The 22,407-nt window shown below is 39.9% G+C and overlaps 1 protein-coding gene across 2 annotated transcripts in view; it reads left to right on the top strand.

Moving 5' to 3' along the window:
* Nucleotides 1–13,065: 13,065 nt before the first annotated feature.
* LOC108714489 (paired mesoderm homeobox protein 1) overlaps nt 13,066–22,407 on the top strand; it is a 76,394-nt gene continuing 67,052 nt past the window's right edge. The window contains exon 1 of one of the 2 annotated variants that reach the window (XM_018258781.2): nt 13,066–14,184. In XM_018258781.2, the coding sequence (XP_018114270.1) occupies nt 13,935–14,184 (250 nt within the window). In that variant the 5' untranslated portion in view covers nt 13,066–13,934. The remainder of the gene's footprint in view (nt 14,185–22,407) is intronic. The other variant, XM_018258780.2, reaches the window with a different exon arrangement.

The following is a 22,407-nucleotide window of genomic DNA, read 5'->3' as shown; positions in this document are numbered from 1 at the left end:
TGTATATTGTTATTTGTATAGCACTCCTTATGTAGGCAGCGCTAGAATATAAGCACTTTAGAGTAGGTCCATCCATAAGTCCTATATTCTTCACTGGTATGTAATCTGTATGGTCAATGTATTTATAAATCTCTTCATTACATACATGCCCGACTGCTTAATTAAGCTCATATTTAACTCCATGATAAAGTAGCCAAAGTGCAGAATGTTCCATGGAGCATTTACAGTGTATTCCACCAAATGAGTTAATAGCCGCAGGGAACGAATATCTTAACTTTTAATATCCTACGGAAAAAAAAATCTCCTAAACATTGCAGTGCTGTTGGCTATTAGTAAAAGACCACTTAGAAGTTCATTAGAGGAGCTGCTGTTGAAATGTTGATGGGTGTCGCTAGCTGAGGGAGTCTGGGAAACCTTAAAAGACATTTCCTATTAGCTGTTAGTTCTCCTTGAATGAATCACACACACTCCCATTGTCTGCTCTTTATTAAAATCTTAGCTCCAGAAGAGGGAATTCACATCCCTGCCCTCACACTGAGCTTACTAGGGGCTGATGCTGCTCAAAGGATAGGGATATCTGCTCTTAACCTTATTCCTGTATCTCACCTAAGGCAAACTGCTCATGCTTCAAGCATTGGGTTCTAGAAAAAAAGAAATCACTTCTGTATATTTGACACATTCTGCACTATATGAAAGCCCTGAGAAAACCTTTTTTTCCATAAAACATTTTTTATGCATTTGAAAGCCATATGCCCCCATTGTGCTGGTTTTTGGCACCATTTTCTTAGGGCTCCCCCTGCTTTTTTGCTGGAAAACAAACTTGGAATAACTTTTCCCAGCAGTACTTAGTACTGCACAGAACCAAGCAGCCTTGTTACTGTACTGACTTTAAGCATCCTTGTACCTCTACAAAGATCCCAACAACATTGTTCAGTGCCAAAACAAATGTCCAGTTAGTTTATTCAGTTACAGAAGTCCAGTTCTATTGCCTAAACAAGGAACCCATTTACAAAAATACAGTTATGGTTCTTATTGCCAACTACAAGGTTATATTGCTCAGTGCCATCCTAGCTTCATAGCCACGTGTCCAGTTACACTGCACATCAATTCCAGGGAGTTTACAACGTTACAATGCAAAGGCTGCACAACTGGAGGTCCCCCTTCTTCCCAGTGGGAGGCTATTAGTATAACTTGATCATTCTAATAGAATCTGACCCTCAGACATATGCAATGCTAATGATTTGGCCTGCTACATGGAAATAATTGGACAGTTTTTCTCTAATGCAATACACAGTACTAGCGGCCCATTTGAATGCCATGTAAGGGGAGAACTGAGGAACCTCCCTGCTCACCACAAAGCTTTACTTCCAGGAACATGGGCACTGCTCTTTACATGGCCACTTCTCAGCAAGGTGCAACGTCACACTTCAGCTCTTCTGACAAGCCATGCCATGCAGTTACGGACTGGCAATGTGAGTTCTGGCAAATGTAAGAGGGGCTGCTGTAAGTTGCCATAGACAGTTAGTTACTATTTAAAGGGCACTGCACGTCCCAAGCAGCCTGCTCGTCTGCACCGCACCACCCACTCCCCGCCCCATAACCTCCCACTCTCACCTCATGCCCGTCTACTTCCCGCACACCACCAAAGCCCACCATCCATCCCCCTTGCCCAGTCAAAGGTAAGAGAGCAGCTGGGAAACAGGACTGGAATTAGTCTGCCAGCACCTCAAGGCCAACATCAACCACCTCCTACTCACAGCTACACTCCCACCCCCCTCAGGATCACGCACACGCAGGGGAATGTAACATGCAGCCAAGTATCTTCCACCACCCCCCAAGCATGATCAGTTGCAAAGGGGTCAGGAAGCGCAAAGAATGCACTCCTAGACCGCAGAGTTGTTGTGCGGCATGCCGCCCCTTTATCTGTGATCCCTAGGCCTGGGCCTTTGTGGTCTTGCCACAAATCTAGACCTACTGGGGAAGAGCAGTTATGTGTAGAAACCAATAATGCACACGAATAACAAAGTTCAAATACTCTGAAGGTAGGCCCGGATTTGTGGAAAGGCCACAAAGGCCCGGGCCTAGGGCAGCAGAATTTTAGGGGGGCGGCATGCTGCCCAACCACACCCACATTGGTTCTGAAGCACTGGGGATTTCGCAGGAGATACAACAGTTTTTAAAATTTCCTGTAAATCCGGCCCTGTATGAAGATAAAAATACAAAGTTTCGATGCTCCAAGGGTTAAATGCAAATTATCCAACAAATGTTCCAAGTGGGGTGCTGCCTCCTTAATCTGCTCGTCCCAAGCAGGCAAAGTAATTTAGCAGAAAATGATTGTTCATCAATAAAGGCTGTTAAATCTGTTCCTGATGCATTTCATTGTGTCCCGACTTTCTCAAGGGTGATGGAGTGCTGTGCTGCTGAAGGGGGTTCCACGTCGCTGTAGAGGAAGCAGACCCTCTATAGTTATGCCACTGTATTGGGCTGATGGGGGGCTCTTTGGGCCTCTGCGTATCTGAAATACCAAGGCCATTCTTGAATGTCAGTCCAGAACTGATGCCATGCACCAAGCAGATTAATAGTCATATAATACACAAAAGCCATGAATATCTTGTAAATGATATTCTTATAAACGGTGAGTACTGGTGTCATCAGTTATAAACGGTGAGTAGTGATGTCATTTCTGTCAGAAGACTCACTGAATCTTGTGTATATAATACCCCCTCTTGTAAATTATAAGGATATTATAAGTTACCTCGGAGTTCCATGACCTGTATATATAGTCATGAAACTCCTCGGTTACTTATAATATCTTTATAATTTACAAGAGGGGGTACTTTATTCACTTTATAAAGAACAAGAACTCTGTGGGTCTTTCTCTGCAATAATAAATCTTTTTTGGATGGTCTGTATAAATGGGTTTGGTCCAAAGAAGGCATCATTTTATCAAAATCCACTTTAAACAGATTAATTTTCTCTTTCTGCCTTTCTTAACCCATGAATACAATAAATGCAACGTGTGGCCTTCTAGCGTCAGTCAAACTAAGGCTAATCAACAGCTGCAGCAACAAGCAGCCCATAGAAGCCAGTCTATATACTGATCCAGATCCAGTGTTTAAACACCAGGGGTCTGGTTTCTGCCTTGAAAACTTAAAGGGGTTGTTCACCTTGAAAATTAATTTTAATATGACGTAGAGAGTGATATTTTGAGACAATTTGCAATTGTTTTTTTTCTTTCTTTTTTTTTTGTTTGTGGTTATTTAGCTTTTTATTCAGCAGCTCTCCGGTTTGCAATTTCAGCAATCTGGTTGCTAGGGTCCAAATTATCCTAGCAACCATGATTTGAATGAGAGACTGGAATATGAATAGGAGAGGGTCTGAACAGAAAGATGAGTAATAAAAAGTAACAATAACAATACATTTGTAGCCTTACAGAGCGTTTGTTTATAGATGGGGTCAGTGACCCCCATTTGAAAGCTGGAAAGAGCAAGAAGAAGAAGGCAAATAATTAAAAAACTTATTAAAAAAATAAATAATGAAGACCAATTGAAAAGTTGCTAAGAATTAGCCATTCTATAACATTAAGGGGCAGATTTACCTAGGGTTGAATATCGAGGGTTAATTAACCCTCGATATTCGACTGCCGAATTGAAAGGATTTAGCACTATTCCTACGATCGAACGATTCGAAGGATTTTAATCCATCGATCAAAGGATTTTCCTTCGATCAGAAAATTGTTAGGAAGCCTATGGGGACCTTCCCCCATAGGCTAACATTGGCCTCGGTAGGTTTTAGGTGGCGAACTAGGCGGTCGAAGTATTTTTAAAGAGACAGTACTTCGACGATCGAATGGTCGAATAGTCAAACGATTTTTAGTTCGAATCGTTCGATTCAAAGTCGAAGGTCGTCGTCGAAGTAGCCCATTCGATGTCGAAGTAGCCAAAAAAAACATTCAAAATTCAAACTATTTTTCCTCTGTTCCTTCACTCCAGCTAAGTAAATAGGGCCCTTAATTTAAAGGTGAACCATCTCCTTAAAAAAAAAACTTAAATTGGTCGTTAGAAACTAAGTTCAGTAAAAGCTGTAAGGGATGTAATGAGCGAAGTATAAATCACATAAATATCCATACCACACCACCAACACCCCAAACATACACAATCCTTAATTATGCGTCTTTCTTTCTCTTCCTAAACCCTTTATACCGTGCGTTTGGCTGTGCTGCCTGTGCTCAGGGATATCCAGAATACCAGGCACCACCGCTGCTATTGAGTGTGCCAAGAAAGGGTTACTCTCATCTAAACTTCATTAGATTCTGGCACTGCAGAAACCCCAGCCCTGTTGCACCCTCTCAGGTCTGACCGACAGCGACATCACAAATCGCTCCCGAATCAGCTTCATCCCCCCAACCGCGTTCCTAACGCGCAGCCGCTCAATTATGCGCAGAATTCGCTGCATTTTTGCGTAAATCAATAGTTAATGCCGGTGTGTGCTAACCTGTTGCGTTTTGGGAAAATTGACGTTACCTTGAAGAAACACGATTTACAGCAGCGCATAACACTTTTTTTGTTTTCTTCTCTCTCTCTATATATATATATATGAGATGAGACTATTTATGTTAATATACAGTATTATAAGCTGGTGGGTCATTGAATGAATTTCTCCTTGTACATGATTAACCCCAGGTAAGCCGAAGTAATGCAGGACAGAGGCATCGGACTGTAGCGCCTTGTTAGCGTCACAAGGTATTTCCTATGGATGATAATAATAATAATAATAATAATAATAATAAATTCCTGAAACTCACAGATGTGTCTGTTGGTAAAGCCACGGAGCCAAAGGCATTTAAATATAGAAACAAAAAAAACAGTGCCTCAAATTCGTCTACTGAAAAAAAGAATGTATCTATGTATTGGTAATAAAGGCCACTGTAGGTACCGAAACGTTGGATCCACTGTGATGTGACTGCAGGTCCATTGTAGATTGCTGCCTTGTTTTCTATTGTTCGTGCTCCCCATTGGATGCACTAATTAATTCTTCATTTTCTACGATTTGTATATTTTTGCTTGCAATAAATGAACACCCCAATATCACGTTCTTTAAAATAGTTTTATAGTAAGGCTCTGGCACAGGTATCCGAATATAAATTTAGAAGCAAGCGATATTTCCTTCGAGATCATAAATTTGGAGATGCCAAATGAAAATGTTGAAAGGGTGTCTCCCCCCCATATTGGTTTAACCTTTATTTCAACTGTAAATGCAAACACGCACGAGTTCCCAATGATTTACACTTACAGAGTGCCAGTCACAGATTTACAAGCAGCATAATTGAGGCAGCACTTTGTACACTGTCCAGAGAGAATCATTTGCACAACTGTCATATTAGCCAGCTCTTATCTTGAAAATCAGATCGGGAAAAAAACAAACCTGTAATCAGTTTGGTGCTGTACAAATAAGAGGAGCCTAATTTATTCTGACACTTTACAATAAATAGAGAATGTTTAACCGCTTTAGCGCTGAGCGCAGAGACAAATACTCTAGTTAGAGATCCTTGTGGCACTTGGGTTCATGTCACAATTTTTTTTTTCAGGTTTAAGGGGAAAACCCAGGTACAGAAAGCCTTTTCCTTTTATATTGGAACTAAAATGATGCATGTGTTTGTAGAAGCAAAGGTTATGCTCAGTTTCCTTAGCTGTTAAACTCCCTTTCATGCTGTGGTTAAGAGCACACGCATTAGCCCAATTATAGATATTAAATCCCCACTAATATTTATGCTTCTGTTTAGCTGTCACATTAATGGTTACTGGGCTCTTGCATAATTAGAAATAGCACTCATTTGCGCTGCTCTGCTTGCTACAGTTTCTTTGATGCAGCTTTAAATAATAGATTGTGTTTTTGGTCACTTAAACACCTTTGGTTTATTCGCCTCCTCCTCATTTCCTTTTTCTACTCCAAGGTTTTGTTTATAGTTTTTCAAAGGGAAACACATATTTTAGGGATTTTAATTCGACTACAAAATATTGTGTGTGTTTCAAAAAGTACCTGGATTTGGTTTCCAGCTGGGAGATGTTTAAAAAATATCACAAACAGTTCATAACATCAGTTCTTTTACTCTCTAGGCTGGATCTGTAACAGATATTATTTTCTATAGATATTTATATATAACCAGTGCATTTTAGTTTATAAATATCAATATAAAAAGCAAGTAGTAGCTGCACTTGATGGAAGGGCCTGGGTGCATATAAAATAGGATAGGTGTTGTGGAATAAAACATGGGACTCACAGGGCTTGGAAATACAGACAAATGTGGTTTATGGAATGCGCCCATATTTCTACGATTTTATAAAATGTTAAAAAAAAATTTAAAAAGCGTATTTGAGCCGCAAATAAATGCAGCAACAAACAAAAATTGTGAGTTTTTCTCCAAAAAAAAATGTGTTTAAAGGAGAAGTAAACCCTAAAAATAAATGTGACTAAAATGCCATATGTTATATACTGCACGTATTGCACCAGCCTAAAGTTTCAGCTTGTCATTAGCAGCAATGATCTAGGACTTCAAACTTGTCACAGGGAGTCACCATCTTGGAAAGTGTCTGTGACACTCACATGCTCAGTGGGCTCTGAGCAGCTGTTGAGAAGCTAAGCTTAGGGGTCGTCACTTATTATCAAGCAGAAAATGAGGTTGGTCTGTAATATAAACTGAGGCTACAGGGCTGATTATTACATTTTGATGCTAATTGCACTGGGTTCTGTGCTGTCATGTTGTAATTATCTGTATTAATTACTAATCAGCCTTGTATTGTGACATTTATATTCTAGTGTACTGTATATTGTGAGTGGCTCCCTAAGCTCAGTAAGTGACAGCAGCACAGAGCATGTGCAGTGAATCAACAGAAAAGAAGATGGGGAGCTACTGGGGCATCTTTGGAGATTCAGATCTTTACTGCTAAAGGACTGTGGTTGCCTTGGCTGGTACAGAAAACACAAAACATAATGTACAACATTTCTAGCTACTTCTTTAGTTAAGCTTTTAGTTAAGCTTTAGTTCTTCTTTAAAAGTTCAAACCATTTATTAGGACATACTGGTGAAGGGCCTGACCCGTTTGGTGTCTGTTGGGGCACTTACTCATAGGCTTCTAATAAATGTGCCATTGCGTTAATATGAATTTTAAGATGTAATAATAACAACAGCATACGGTGTATGAAATGCACTAATTTTCAGTATTTGTAAATGACAGCAGTTGTAGTTTTTGCACTCAGGAAATACAAGATGTGAGTGACATAAATGGGATAAATGTATAAGTGAAATATACTTTGCGCAGCCAATGCGCCTATTGAGTCTGGACAGACTTTAGCCAACAAGGAGCACATGGCAGGTGTATATTATAGTCACTATAACGTATATCTGTAGTATTCCACCACTAATCATTTCGCCATTGTCTTTACTCGCCAGTCTGCTGGTAATGATTTAATCAATTCCCTGGAATAAATATGAGAATAACTGTAAATACTGTAAGAAAAATAAATGGCAGGTTACTGTGTTATTTGCATCATTGTTGGCTGCTTGCCTCTGTGTATTATAAAGTTGCGTTCCTATAATAATTCTCATTCCCGGTTCGTTTACTAGTCATTGTATCGAGTGCTGCTTGCAACGATCCGATATAACGGCGTTAATTCGCACGGCGTCAAAACCATAAGTACGCGCAATGACAAGGTTTTCATTGAAATGGAATTTTGTCGTACCAGCTGCCCAACCTCTCACATGGGGTACTGGGAGTTGGGATGCTACAAACGGTGGAATGCCTGTGATTGGCTGTAGTTTAATACCTGTAACCTTCAGTTTTTTTTAGGTAGGAAACTAGTGCTTGTGATTAAAGGAACAGTAACACCAAAAAATGAACGCATTTTAAAGTCATGAAAATGTCATGTGCTGTTAAAACTGTTAAAACTGTTTGCTTCAAAAACACTACTATAGTTCATATGAACAAGCTGCTGAATAGCAATGAAAAAAGGCTATATGGCACAGGTTAAATAGTGGATAACAGATAACACCATTATGTTCTACAGAGCTTATCTGCTGTATAACTTGAGCCTTTTCTAAATGCCCCCATAACCCCATTGCTACACAGCATCTTATTTATATAAACAATAGTAGTGTTTCTGAAGCAAACACCAGTTTTACCAGTGCAGGGCAACACTTCATTATATTTTTATTACTTTAAAACAATTTCGTTTTTTGATGTTACTGTTCCTTTAACTTTATTTTACTTTTCCCTGGAATACTTCTCTCCATTATGTGCAATACCTGTACCCAGGAATGAAATGCAGCAAGGGGGCCCCTGAATATCAGAGAAGAAAGCTGGCACGCAGCGGGGACTATAGGAAAGCTCAGGCTGAGCAGGGATAAGCTGGGTTCTGGCATGATGGATTTGCTGAGAGTGATGGGACATGATGGATGGATGGTATTTCCTCTCCCTGCATAGCAGCTCTTCAGATTTCAAGGCTCTTCACAGATCTCATTTGTACAGCAGCCTTATATGTATCCAGCTCAGCATGTGGTACCTACCAGATGTGCCCAGAACTTTATCATTGTGCTACTAGCTATCTGCCTCTACAGAATGATGTGTTTCATTTATTTACATGTAGGTGATTTATAAACACAGCATAATGACTGTACTTGAATTCACTTCACTTCTAGTGATCACACAGCTGGAAAAAAAATGTATCGGAAATATTGGATGCTAGAGTGCATCTGTATTGCTTGAATATATTTACTTTGTGAATATTAACCAGGCAGAGCAACATTCTCTGTACTAACTACCTGATCTGTGAAGCTGAACATATCTCCACTGTGGCCCATGTACTGCAAAATGTGCAACAAAAAGGTCACATATTATTTTTGTCAAAGCTTATAGGGAGCTGCATTGGTAAGACTATGAATCCTGATATGATAGGGAGGTGTAGCCATTAGCAGCAAATTATGTAACAGCTTATAGGGAAGTGCAGTGATATGAGCCTAAATTCTGATTAAATAGTCAGCGAAATGCAGTGGTATGTTCCGAAATGATGATGTCAAAGGAAGGAACTAGGGTTGCCACCTGGCTGGTATTTTACCAGCCTGGCCAGTAAAAATGACAGTTGATCCCAATGTTATTAATAGGGAAAAAAGATAAATATATAGGAAGGCCGGTATTTTCTTCCAGAAAAGGTGGCAACCCTAGAAAGAAGGTGGAGCAGTAAGGACCCAAGTGATGACGTAATAGACAGGGACGTGCAGTGGTATGGTTCAAAATTATGATGTAACAGCTTATAGAGAGGTGCACCAATTTCTGAAAACAGTTTAAAGCCTATTCTAGTATTGCACAGTAGTATTGTGCTTCTGCTATTAAGTTAAACAGGCTCCATAGAGTTGTCAATTTTTATTAAGCATGTTCCAGTTATATGTGTGTAAAAAATATATAATATGTATAATAACATATATATATATATAATTTAATAAATAACAATATGTATAACACACCCTCCTCGTTCAATAGTAAAGTAAATGTGTATTGGCCCAATATACATTTACATTATTGAACTTTAAAGTGTGCTACTTGATATAATATTTACTGTGCACCTAAATATACACAAATGTGAGCACATGTTGCTTCATTGGCACCACCGTGAGCTCCTAGACTAGAGAAGTGGATGGGGGGCTGCGAGGGGAAGGGGCTAATGATGAAAAAGTCTCTTCGTCCCAGTTCCTTAATTAAATGCATAAAAAGCACAGAGAGCACATCTGGTTTCAATTTCTCTCCCTTTGATGGCATCATGTTCTTTCCCCAGATCAGGGGGCTGTGTGTCTGTCTATGGCAGCTTGGAGCCCAGGCTCCTGCCATTGAAACACATGGACCTCAGCTCTCCTGAGCAGCCCCTGACTCAAATCTCACGCAATCCCCATTCCTTACTTCAAGAAGCAACACATAGAAGCCCTTCATGCCAGCACTTCTTCATTTACATGCCTGCCACAAGGCCATCCATTAATCTCCAGGCCAAACGGGCTCAATTATCTGGCACCATTGCACAAAGTAACAATAGGCCTGGCACCTAAGGATAGGAACTGCCTCATAAGTAATATTTGGGTGGGGACATTGATTTCTATATTATATTGTGCATGTGCTTGTGTGAGCTGCTGTATATGCCTCCTGCCACTCACATTTATTCCTTGGTTAGTGCCAACAGTAGTAATGTAATGTAGCATAGACTGTATTCTATTTAAGGTGCCAGCATCTGCAGTTCTACCAGTCAATTCTATATGTTGGGCCAGGCCCAGACTGGCAACCTGAATATTTTGGTAATGCTGAATGCTACCACTGACCAACACTTTTTATTGCACCTGTTGGTGCTGTTTGGCCATCATTTTACTTAATATGTAAGTATTTTGAATTTCAGTCCAAGCATGTTTTGGGCCTACTTTGGGCAAACTGTTATATGAAAGTAAGTGAGTGCAATCAGGTGAAAGATCATTTTAACTTGTGCCAGTGAGTGGAGGGCATGAGAGATCTGTATGATGTGGCAATGTGCAGTACACTGGCTGAGTCTGAGCTATAAGAGATGGACTGTCCAATTGGAGGCCCGCAGGTACAATGGCTCCATAGACTCCACAGTTTGACATCATCATTTTCATTCATTCCTTCCCTCTAACATGTTGTATGACATACAATTGTCCTAATAAGTTGGACAGCGCTGTATTAGAGTATTCTTTTGTGTGTGTTGTGTTCCAAAATGAATAGAAAGGGCTGCTCATTGTTGGAGCAGGGGTGTCTAGGCAGCAAGCAATATCTAACTGGCAGTTACCAGGTCCCTTCAATGCAGTGGCACTCAATAGCAGGCAGTTGGGTTATTTTATGATTCAGAAGTGAGCCTTTTGGGGTACTGAGGATTACAGCAGAGTCTTGGAAACAGGAAAGCTAATAAATAAGCAGACAAGTGTAACATCTTTATCCTATGACTATGACACAATTAGTGGGTGAATTCCAGGCACAGGCTGGTGTCAGTTTAGCAAACCGATTTGCCCATGAGCAGAACTATGAGAGAGACATGCAAATACAACATATCTATCTGATCTGGAGAGGAAATTGTGGCCCCCTATTTAATTTCCTAATTACTTGTACAGAAGTCTCACAAGCCACAAGTCATGAGTTTGTAATTTCTGGCCAAGCAGACTGATTGGGACCTAATGTGAGTAAAGGCCAAAACTGCGAACCAGATGGGCATGGCCTCATTCCATCTGAATAGTATTTTTCATATGTCAATAATCAGAATGTGATACATCTAGTCATGTGATGCTTTTCTCACGGCGCACACTTCCCTCCATACACAGCATGCAGACCAACCACCATTGTCACAAGGGATTGCAGCTAACCACAGATTTGGTCTAAAGGTGGCCTTACATGGATAGATCCGCTCGTTTGGCGATGTCGCCAAACGAGCGAATCTCCCTCCGATATGCCCACCTTGAGGTGGGCAATATCGGGCAGATCCGATCATGGGCCCTAGGGCCCAACGATCGGATCCTAGCATTCGGTAAACGGGCGGTCGGATCGCGGGACCGCATCAACGAACAGATGCGGCCGCGATCCGACGGGATTTTCTGTCCCATCCGATCGAGATCTGGCCGACTTTCGCAGTCTGTCGGCAGCTTTTATCGGCCCGTGTATGGCCACCTTAAGTTAATAAATTGGTTTGATAGTCAACTTCCCTTTCATTGGTACAGAGCTGCATGGGATTCAATGCAAGCGCATTATGTTGGTGACCATTAAGAGCTAAGCACTTTGAAAAGTGACTCAATATAAGGTTCCTTGGTGGGCCCTGGAATTGGGGGTCCAGTCTAACTAGGTGTATGTGATAGAGTCCTGCAGCGGGTCAGCTACTCGCTGGTTACCCTGCGGTATGAGGGGAGGATTTTCAGGTGCGGGTATACCCGCGGGTCTGTGTGTTGCGGGTCTTCGGGTCGCTGGTCTCATCTAAATGTATAATCTTATGTAATATTGTCTATATTTTACTCCTTTTAAAGTTTTACAAAACTTGTTTCTGTTCCACCCACTTTTGATGATGTCACTTCTGGTTTACAGCACCGTCACTTCCTGTTTGATGGTCTGTGGGTTGCGGATAAGGCAGTTGCAGGTCCGGGTCGGGAAGCGGATCAAGGTGGCTAAATATGCGGGCTGTGGTTCGGGTCTCGGGCTGTGATTTCGGGTCGGGAAATTAGTTCCACGCAGGACTCTAGTATGTGAGTTTGTTTATACTTTTGGGTACCCACAATGCATTATAGGTAGCAATGTGCTGGGGCCGTAGGTTCGATTCCAGCCAGAGTACTTGGAGTTTGAATATTTGCTTGGTGCTTGGTGGCTTTCTTGCAGGTACTCTCATTTCTTCCAATCCAAAGGTTAACTGGCTCCTGATAAAATTGAACATGGTTTTAAGCAATGACTTTAAGCTCCACTGGGGCAAGGACTGATTTGAATGATGTATAATATCTGGTGTGTGTTGGCACTATATAGAATAAACTATCATAATAAAATGGTCATAACTTCCACAGAGCAGTAAACATGGCAGTATTTGTTATTGAATAGATAAACAGCACAGGTAAAAGATTTGCTTACAGTAAATGACTGTATGTGATATAGGCTTTTGGTTTTTGGTAAAGTAACTGTGTGCCTCTGATTTAGACTGTAAGCTCATCTGGCAAGGGGCTTCTGTAAATATGTAAGGAGGTGAGCATTTCAGAACTAGATATAAACATAAGATAATAATACTTAGCACAAAGTAACTATGTGTGCACCGAATAGAAATCTACACACGTGGGTATAGTCTAATAAAACATATTATCAATACACACAGCTAGAATAAAATACAGCACAAGGCAGTTTAGAATTGAGGAGATTTTAACTCCCAAAATGCTGCAGGTTTTTATGCTACACGGTTATTTTAGCCCGCAAGCAAAACTGCTGAAAATCCAGGAAAGTCAGAGAAAATAGCTGATGGTGGGTTTGCTCCAAAATAAACGGTTCCCTGCAGCTCTTATCAAAACATGCAAACGAGATTATCCAACAGGACCTTAAACAAATCACAAGGAGTTAATTCTGAAAGCAAATAATCGAGAGCGTTTGAAGTGCCTCCCCACTTACTTCCAGGGAATGATAATTAGCGCTCAGATACAAAAGGGAGACGCAAGAGAAAGCTCATGGGCAGATGTCGGCAGCGACTTGATAAACGCGCTGGATTGTTGGAGAAGGAGAAGTGGGGGAAGGAGATTCTGATGCAGGAGAAAAGGGGGTGATCTGTGAAACGTCAGGAGCAGCACAAAGGCTTTGCCACGTAATTACAGGCAGTTATTAAGGAGATCTGCCCTCCCCAGGGTCCTCAATTTTCATTTATTCCTCTGCACAGTCTCCCCCTTTCCATGCCAGTCTGGAGCGTTTGATGTGCCAAAGAGTCGCTTGAAAAGGAGTAATCGCTGGAAAGGAAGAAGAGCTCCCCAGACTATTGCAGACTCCCTCTGCGAGAAAAGAAAACCAAGCGTTTTTTGTTGCTGTTGCACATACATCTGCAAGACATCATCAGTGCAACCCAATTCACTCCTGACATTGGAGAGCGCAAGGGAGAGGGAGGGAGGAAGGGCAGAGAAGTTTGCTATCAACATGCGTCAGGGCTGAGAACTATCTGCTCCACCACTTTCTCTCTCTTGGATTAAGGGATATAGACACACCACAAATAAATCTCCCGCTGCTGTCTGAGCGACAGAGGAGCATCTGCTGGAGACTGGGCAAAGTTTTGGATTATTCTTTTTTTAGATCTTTAAGGACTTGGCACGTCTGCCCTGGTCGCTGCCTTTACGCAGTTTCCATCTGACCAGTTTTTGGAGATTTTGTATTTCCTTGAGTGGAAGCAGCATGACCTCCAGCTATAACCACCACCTTCTGGACAGGCAGGGCACCCTGGGCAGCCGCTTGGAGAGTCCCATCACGGCCAGTCTGGACAATTTACAGGCCAAAAAGAACTTCTCGGTGAGTCACCTGCTGGATCTGGAGGAGGCTGGGGACATGGTGGGGGCTCAAGCCGAAGATGGATCAGGGGAAGCCGGCAGGAGCTTACTGGAGTCCCCGGGTTTGACCAGTGGAAGTGACACTCCTCAGCAAGAAAGTAAGTGCTTGGAATCTTCTTGGCCCCTATGCGGACTCCAACTTGTGGCCTCACAACTGTTACTGAACTACAGCTCTCCTGACAGGCACAGTCTCTGAGAGGGCGCTGGGAGTTTTCTTTGAGCAGCTGTTGGCCACATGTTGGAGGCCCCGATAGAGGCAGATATTAAATGACAGAGAGAAATGGCAGTTTTTTGCTTTAGAGGTGAAGAGGTGCCAATGAGGGGGTACTAAGTATTCAGCAGGGGTCTCTATAACTGACCGGTAATGGCGCTAATTCGCACTGTTCCCCCAAAGTACAACCTGGTAAACAAAAAATAGAACAAACAGGAGGTATTTACATTGCTCAATCATTATCATATCCTTATTATTACCACTTACTTAGAATTCCCTCTAAAGATATTGCGCTCACTTGCATTTTCAGTCGCAATCTAACGCAGCACAACATAGGGACCCATTTCACTGGGTGTCCTAATTCTAGTCTAGATGTCTCCATTGACCTGGAATCTGTTATGATAAATAATACGTTTTACTCATTGTTTTTTTATGGAATGAATCATTCTTGCAGCCCTTTCATGGCCCCTTATTAATGTAACCATGTCCCTGTAATACAAAGAAGCTTTACTGATATATATCCATGCCCCTATAATACAAATAACCTTAACTAACATATTAACAACCCTGTAAAACAAATAACATTTGGTAACAAACCCATACCCCTGTAATACCAATAAACTTTATTAACATACCTATACCCCTGCTAATATACTCATACCCCTGTAATACAAATAACCTTAACTAACATATTAATACCCCTGTAAAACAAATAACATTTGGTAACATACCCATACCCCTGTAATACCAATAAACTTTACTAACACACTCATACCCCTGTTAATATATCTATAGCCCTGTTAATATATCTATACCCCTGTTAATATATCTATACCCCTGTTAATATATCTATACCCCTGTAATATATCTATACCCCTGTAATATATCTATACCCCTGTAATATATCTATACCCCTGTAATATATCTATACCCCTGTAATATATCTATACCCCTGTAATAAAAACAACCTTTTGTAACATCTCCATACCTGTGTAATTGAAATAAATAAAGTCAATACTTTAAATAACTTTAAACAGATAAAATGTTGTAAGCAAGAAAACCAGACTATGCAGAATGGAAATGAGGGGGTAGATTTTAAGGACACTTTGGAGTATTGTTATCAATGGAAGAAGAGAATATTTTCAACATCTCCGGCGTTTTTGTTTATTTCTTTTGCGTTTTTTAATCCATGGTAAATTATCTGTGTTCTCTATAATAAATACATACCTATTGGTCGAATATCCATGCCACTGTAATAAAACTACAGGTCCCCCTGACCCGAATAAATGCTGATCACATTCCGGAGACCTTCTGTTATCTTAAATCGTATAGACGGCATCGGGGCTCATCGGGAGATTTGGGGCAGTTCGAGGGTCATCTGGGGTGTTAGTAGTAATTAACACATGTATGTAAAGCAGCTTTGGCACATTAGCACTGGGAAATGCCTGACAGCCTTCAGAATGGGAAGGAATGATCCATGAGATTAATTATTCAGGGCAATTGTGGAGTTGTCATAATTAAGGATATACATGTGACCACTTGGAATCTGCTTTTTCTATTGGACACAATGTTTCCTTGATGGTGACTGACAATGGCATAACAGTGTGTAACTATTAATATAATGTTATTGCAGTAGATACATGTATACAATTTCCATGTCCTATAGTGCTACAAAATATAACACTAGTCGCCAATAAAAGTTCAAAACAAAAATACTAATTTGGGAGACATTTTTACCAACTACAGGCACATTTGGTGAATATTGACAAACACATTGTCTAGGTGTTAAAAATAAATAGGTTTTCTTTTAATCCTGTGCTCCGGCAGGAAAAACTGAAAATACTGAATTATGTCACCGCAAAAACAGTGGGAATAAATCGACATCTTGGTACAGAATGAATTATAGTTAAAAAAAACAACCCCCTTTTTTATTTATTTATTTTTATAAATCAGTTCATCTTCTGAATAAGAACACACCAAGCCCATATTTTGTCTGGAGTTTTATTATCGACAGCATTTTTTATCGCCCGATTTAAGATGCTACAACGTGTAGTATTTATTTGCTGCAAGGGTTCGGTTTAATGCTACGCATGGAGCTAATTTATATGTATATCATTATAATACCTGTTCACATACTCTATGCTGGATTGTAATCGTCTGTATAACTAGGCCAGTGCTATAGACTAATTGGGTTTTTTTTGGAGTGTGTAGGTTGATCGGGTCACTTGCTGGGTTATACTAACATTCCCATTTATGAACCCATTATTTCCCATTCTATAAGTGTGTGTGGGTTTGTGAAGAGTAATAATGGAACAGAAGAGTTTTGGTTAAATTTATAAAGGCAATTTTAAAATGTTATAGAATGGCCAACTCTAAGCAACTTTTCAATTGGTCTTCATTATGTTTTTATTGTTTTATATTTATTTGCCTTCTTCTTCTGACTCTTTGCAGTTTTCAAATGGGCGACACTGCCCCCCTGTAAAAAGCAAATGCTTAGGCTACAAATGTATTATTACTGTTACTTTTTTTTATTACTCATCTTTCTGTTCAGTCCCTCTCCTATTCATATTCCAGTCTCTTATTCAAATCAGTGCATGGTTGCTAGGGGAATTTGGACCTTAGTTACCAGACAGCTAAAAATGCAAACTGGAGAGCTGCTGAATAAAAAGCGAAATAACTCAAAAAACCTTAAATAAAAAACAATGAAAACCAATTGTCTCAGAATATCACTCTCTACATCATACTAAAGGTTATCACAAAGGTGAACAACCCGTAATTGATATTTATTCTCACAGCTAGCTCCGCAGAAATAAATGGATCGTTTTGTACAGAAAAAACAACAATTAATTGGTTCTTCCTTTGCGTTCTCAAAGTGCCAGTCCGCAAGGCAGTTATATTTGCTTCGCAAGTGCCAGCTCGCTAGGCAGTTATTAGTAACGCTGAAACTCAAGACAAGGAACAGACCAGCGCAGACTCGGACTGGAGGCAATAAAAGAGCGGAATGTGCCCTTAGCCCCCTCTTCTATAGGACAAACGATCCCTAATGAACTGGCCGGGGGCAAGGGGCACTGGCAAATCCAGATAAACAGCGCACTGTGCAAGCGCCGGGAGTCATTAAAAACTCTGACTTCGTTTAGACCAAAGACAAGGCACATGCAATAAAATGCCATTTACTGGCCTGTGTTTGATGTGAAAGCAGCTACCACATATTACCAATTGCTTTTGTTACTAATCCGACCCCTATTCCAGCCCTTGTCTCAGCACAATGTGTAAGTGCAGCGCTAACGCAGGGGTTGGTGCTACATTGATGCACAGGACGGGCGGATGAAAATGAGGGCACATTTAGCTTTCAACGCCTACTCCTCACTTTATTATTATTATTATATATATATTATTATTTATTATTATTATATAATATTTATTATTATTATTATTAGTTTTGTTATTATGATTCCACTGTATCAACAAATAGCTGCAGGAACCATCAGCTCTGATTTGCCTGTGTAGCTACTACAGATAAAAATATAAAATCCTCAGGCAAATGTAATTCTAGTTTTGACTAGAGCCAGATATTTAGTCAGATTCAGCCAGGCACTTAAATCCAATAAATAGCGTCTTATTGGGAGACTTTATTGAGAACTAATATCACAGGCATCAATATCAATATATATTCGCAGGTAAGGGAATATTTGGTTTGGAGGTATTTATTGTGACCTGTAGCATTCATGACATTATTAGCTCTATAGCAATGCAACTTATATAGGAAGGAAAATGCTATAAATAACGCATTTCTGGTCCCTGTGATTTTACTGCAAGGTTTAATTGCACGGGGAAACTAAGCAAATACCGCTTGAACATTGGGCTAATAAACACTAGGATATAACAGTATTTATTCTTCCATATAGTCCCCCCACTCTCTCTTCTCCTTCACATTACATGAACACAGATAGAAAATACCCCTTTCTGTACCAGCTACACACACACATATATATATGGGTCTTTCCCAGCCTAAATGACTATGTTATCATGTACTATGGAATTGTGTTGCAGGGGTAGTCCATATTGTTATTAGTATCCACTTGAAACTTCTTATATAAGATATTTCCAGAGGAAAGAAAAGTTTGATTGGAAATACTATCCACTAAATGAATTTTAGTACATGGCGCAAAGTAACCCATTGCTATGCCTGTATGCCTAGAGGTGGGGGCAGCACCCAAAAAAATAAATTGTGTGCCCCCATCTCATACAAGCCCTGCTATAATAGAGAATTTCACCCCTTGTCCTGTATATTTGGTATTTTATTGCCTGTAGTGCCCATTGGCAGTGTGATGATGATGATGATGATGATGATGATGGAGCACCAAGGCTGAGGGCACCAAAGACTGAGTCGCTATGTGGTTAATAGTTTCTGTTTAGTCTGGGTAAGATCAGGGGTAATGCCATGTTTCTCCCAGGCACTTCCTAATGAATTTGCAACTGACAGTTGCCATACAGATCCAATATGCACCTACAGATTCAATTCTTGAGGTCAGTCTATGTAAAGCTTTCTCTACTGCAGACAGATAGCGCAAGGGACTGCACATTAAACTCACCTATTCGCAGAGCAGCGCTGCGCGCAAATGGAGCCGCGGAATTAGCGCAGGAGGCTCCTAACACTTGCCCAGTGCGCAGCACTTTGGTTGTTGCCCCGTGGCATCGAACTACAGTACAAAAGACAAACACGTAGATTGATCAACTGTCTACCCATCCATCATAAGGCACAGCCAGGCAAACGTGCCCAGAAATCGAGACAGACGCGCTAAAATCGTAGCGATTAATACATGCAGGGCATCACGGATAATATCGCAGGCTGTGCGCAGAGAGCCTGGTAAAGTACCTTAGCCATTATTCAGGGTGATAAACGGAATGGCATAGGCAGCAGACTATACCAACACGACCTGACTTGTATATTACAAATATTGTACCACCACTAGATTATATGCAGCCCGATGAGCTCAGTTTATATCCAGTAATGTCCCAAGGCATTTTACAGGCATATAAACTTTAGTCTATAGCCAGTAATGCACTGATGTATTTAGCTCATCCATTATATCCAGTATAATAAGGTGCACTTTTTAGCCAGTAATGCACAGCCAGTACATTCAAGGGGTAGTTCACTTTTTTTTAAATGGTTTTTAACTTTTAGTATGTTATAGAATGACTAATTCTTAACTTTTTAACTGGTCTTCATTTTTTACAGCTTTTAAATTATTTACATCTTACTGTTTCCAGCTTTTAAATGGGGGGTCACTGACCCCATCTAAAAAAACAAATGCTCTGTAAGGTTACAAACTTATTGTTATTGCTACTTTTTATTACTCCTCTTTCTATTTAGGCCTCTCCTATTCATATTCCAGTCTCTTCAACTCAATACTAGGGCAATTTGCTGGAGACCTGATGAATATAAAGCTTAGCAACTACCTCAGAATACCTATGTCTGCACTAAAAGTTAATTTAAATTTAAATTCAGGAAGATAAACAGAACTTTATAGCAGGCTGTAGCAAATACATTATGTACAGAATGATACACTGAGCTTAGGTAGTGATGTACTAATTATACAGAAAGCGAATCTGAGTTTATATCCAGTAATCTATCAAGGCATTCTACAGGTATATAAACTGGGGTCTATAGTCAATAATGTACAAATCCATAATATAGTATAATGATAAACTGAGCTTTATAACCGGTAATATGCACATTAATTACATAAGAGGAGGGATAAGAAGAGATTTATAAACAATAATATTGATGCATTAAATCCAGGATTCAGTTCGGGATTCAGCCTTTTTCAGCAGGAATTGAATTTGTCCAAATCTGTATCTGGCCCAGCTGAATCTGGATCATTAAAATCACGAACTTGTGATTTTTTTTTTTGTCACACAAACAAGAAAGTCGTGATTTTTTTTTTTACTTTTAACCATTCCTTACCCTGATCTGCATATTCAAATTGGTGTTCGGATTCAGTTCATGATTCAGTTGAATCATTTATGGAAGATTTGGGATTCAGACGAATCCCACAATAGTGGATTAGGTGCATCCATAGTCAGTAATGTACTAATCTATCATACACAGAATAATAACCTGGGCATTATAGCCAGTTATGTACTAATGCATTTTATAGAGGAAAATACGATGAGCTTTATAGCCAGTAATGTACTAATCCATTATATACAGGAATATAAATTGAGCTTTGTAGCCAGTAATGCTCCTGATTAGCTCAGTTTGGGAATAACCTTGACAATTTATGTGCTGGCTGCATGGCTAAATGTTGAGGAAGGAACACAAAATTTAGATAAGAAAGTCGTGTTTAATCACCAAGTAGATTTATCCTGATATGAAAGGCACATTTATTAGGGGCCCAGCCTAAAATCCATGCAATTCATCTCAGTTACACTGGGAGGAAGGGAATTTCCTTAATACTTTTTTATCTTAAATAGAAGGGATTTAGGTAAAGCATTAGGTACTGGCTCTGGTGATATATTTATTACTGATTAAGTATGTAATCCACAAAGGTTACTTTGTATATCTTGCAAGTGGGGTGGAGAAGCTTATAAAGGCGATCTCAGTTGCTACACCCTCCTTGTCCGTACAGTATTTACTATCTTTTTCCATTCGTACCCACCCTCCATGATCATGATTAATTACCCCCTTATTTCCATCATTAAATTCTTTCTGCCTCCATAACCCTCCTAAACTGTTCTGTTTCTTTATATATATATATATATCACTGGCAGCTTTAACACTCCAAGTTTAACTCTTGCTCTTTTCTTGTCCCCGTCTCTTTCTTAGTACTTCACGTTCTTCCCAACCTTCTCTAAATATATAATCTTTTGTGTATTTCCATATATGTCCTAGAACATAGATTTTCCATGTTTTGGGGTTCAAACTTTTTGGGTGGGGACACCATTTTGGATGAGATAAATTAAATGTTATTGTAATAGTCACCCTGCTGTAGTCCAAAATTATCTTAAACAAGAAATACCCCCAAATCTCTCCCTAATTCATACTACCCCAACCCTCAAACTGATTTGGGCCTGCCTAGGGTGCCTGCCCCAGTGTTAGATTTGGGTTTTATTAATGGTTACACATGAGTTGACATTAGTATATCCAGTTAACAGTATACAGGTATGGAACCTGTTCTCTGGAAACCCGTTATCCAGAAAAGAATATGGAAAGGCCATCTCCGATAGACTCTATTTTATCCAAATTTTAAAAAGTTTCTCTGTAATCATAAAAAGAGTAACTTGCACTTGATCCAAACTAAGAAGCAATTGGAAGTAAAACCTTCCCATTGGGTTTATTTAATGTTTACATGATTTTCTAGTAGTCTTAAGAAATGAAGATCCAAATTACAGAAAGATCCGTTATCTGGAAACCCCCCAGGTCCCGAGCATTCTGGATAACAGGTCCCATGCCTATATTTAGTAATGCATAGGCAGCATTTCTTCTACTTCTTTCTCAATCCCAGAACATCTGTTTTTCTCATCATTCTGAATTAACCAGAGATGTGCAGTATGTGGCCCTCCAGCCTCGCTGTTAAATTCCCAGGCGAGTACAATAGTGATATACCTCCAGCATGGAACTCAGTGCCATTTTCCACGTGATAATAACAGTGGTGCACTGTGTTTAGTCTTTATTCAGTCCATAAAAGTGTATTTTAGTTGGACAGACAGGCTGAAAGATGAATAGGAGAATATAATATTAAGAATAATAAAGATTAGGGCTGATAACAACCCTATTAATAATAATATTAACAATAATAATAGTAATGATTGAAATACACAGCAGTTAGTATATTGCAATTGTATAAATGTATAATGCCAGCACATCAGTGTCCTAAAATATAATATTTCCAGTTAGATAAAAGGTCCGTAAGGTAGAACACTGATAGTGAAGTGACAGTGGCATTCAGCTTATTATAAGAGGGGCATCTTATGTTCAGACTAGTATAAGTTGTAGGTTGGGCTGACTGTAAATGTAAAGAATTTATGGAATTGGGATGGTGAGATGCTTGTCCAGCTTCCTCTGAACTTCTCTGCAATTTTATACCATTTGTACGCGGCACGCCAA

The sequence above is a fragment of the Xenopus laevis genome, chromosome 4L (assembly GCF_017654675.1).
Source record: "Xenopus laevis strain J_2021 chromosome 4L, Xenopus_laevis_v10.1, whole genome shotgun sequence".
NCBI classification, from domain to species: Eukaryota; Metazoa; Chordata; class Amphibia; order Anura; family Pipidae; genus Xenopus; species Xenopus laevis.
Note: the sequence above shows the minus strand (reverse complement) of the source record. Positions and strands in the feature narration are given on the sequence as shown.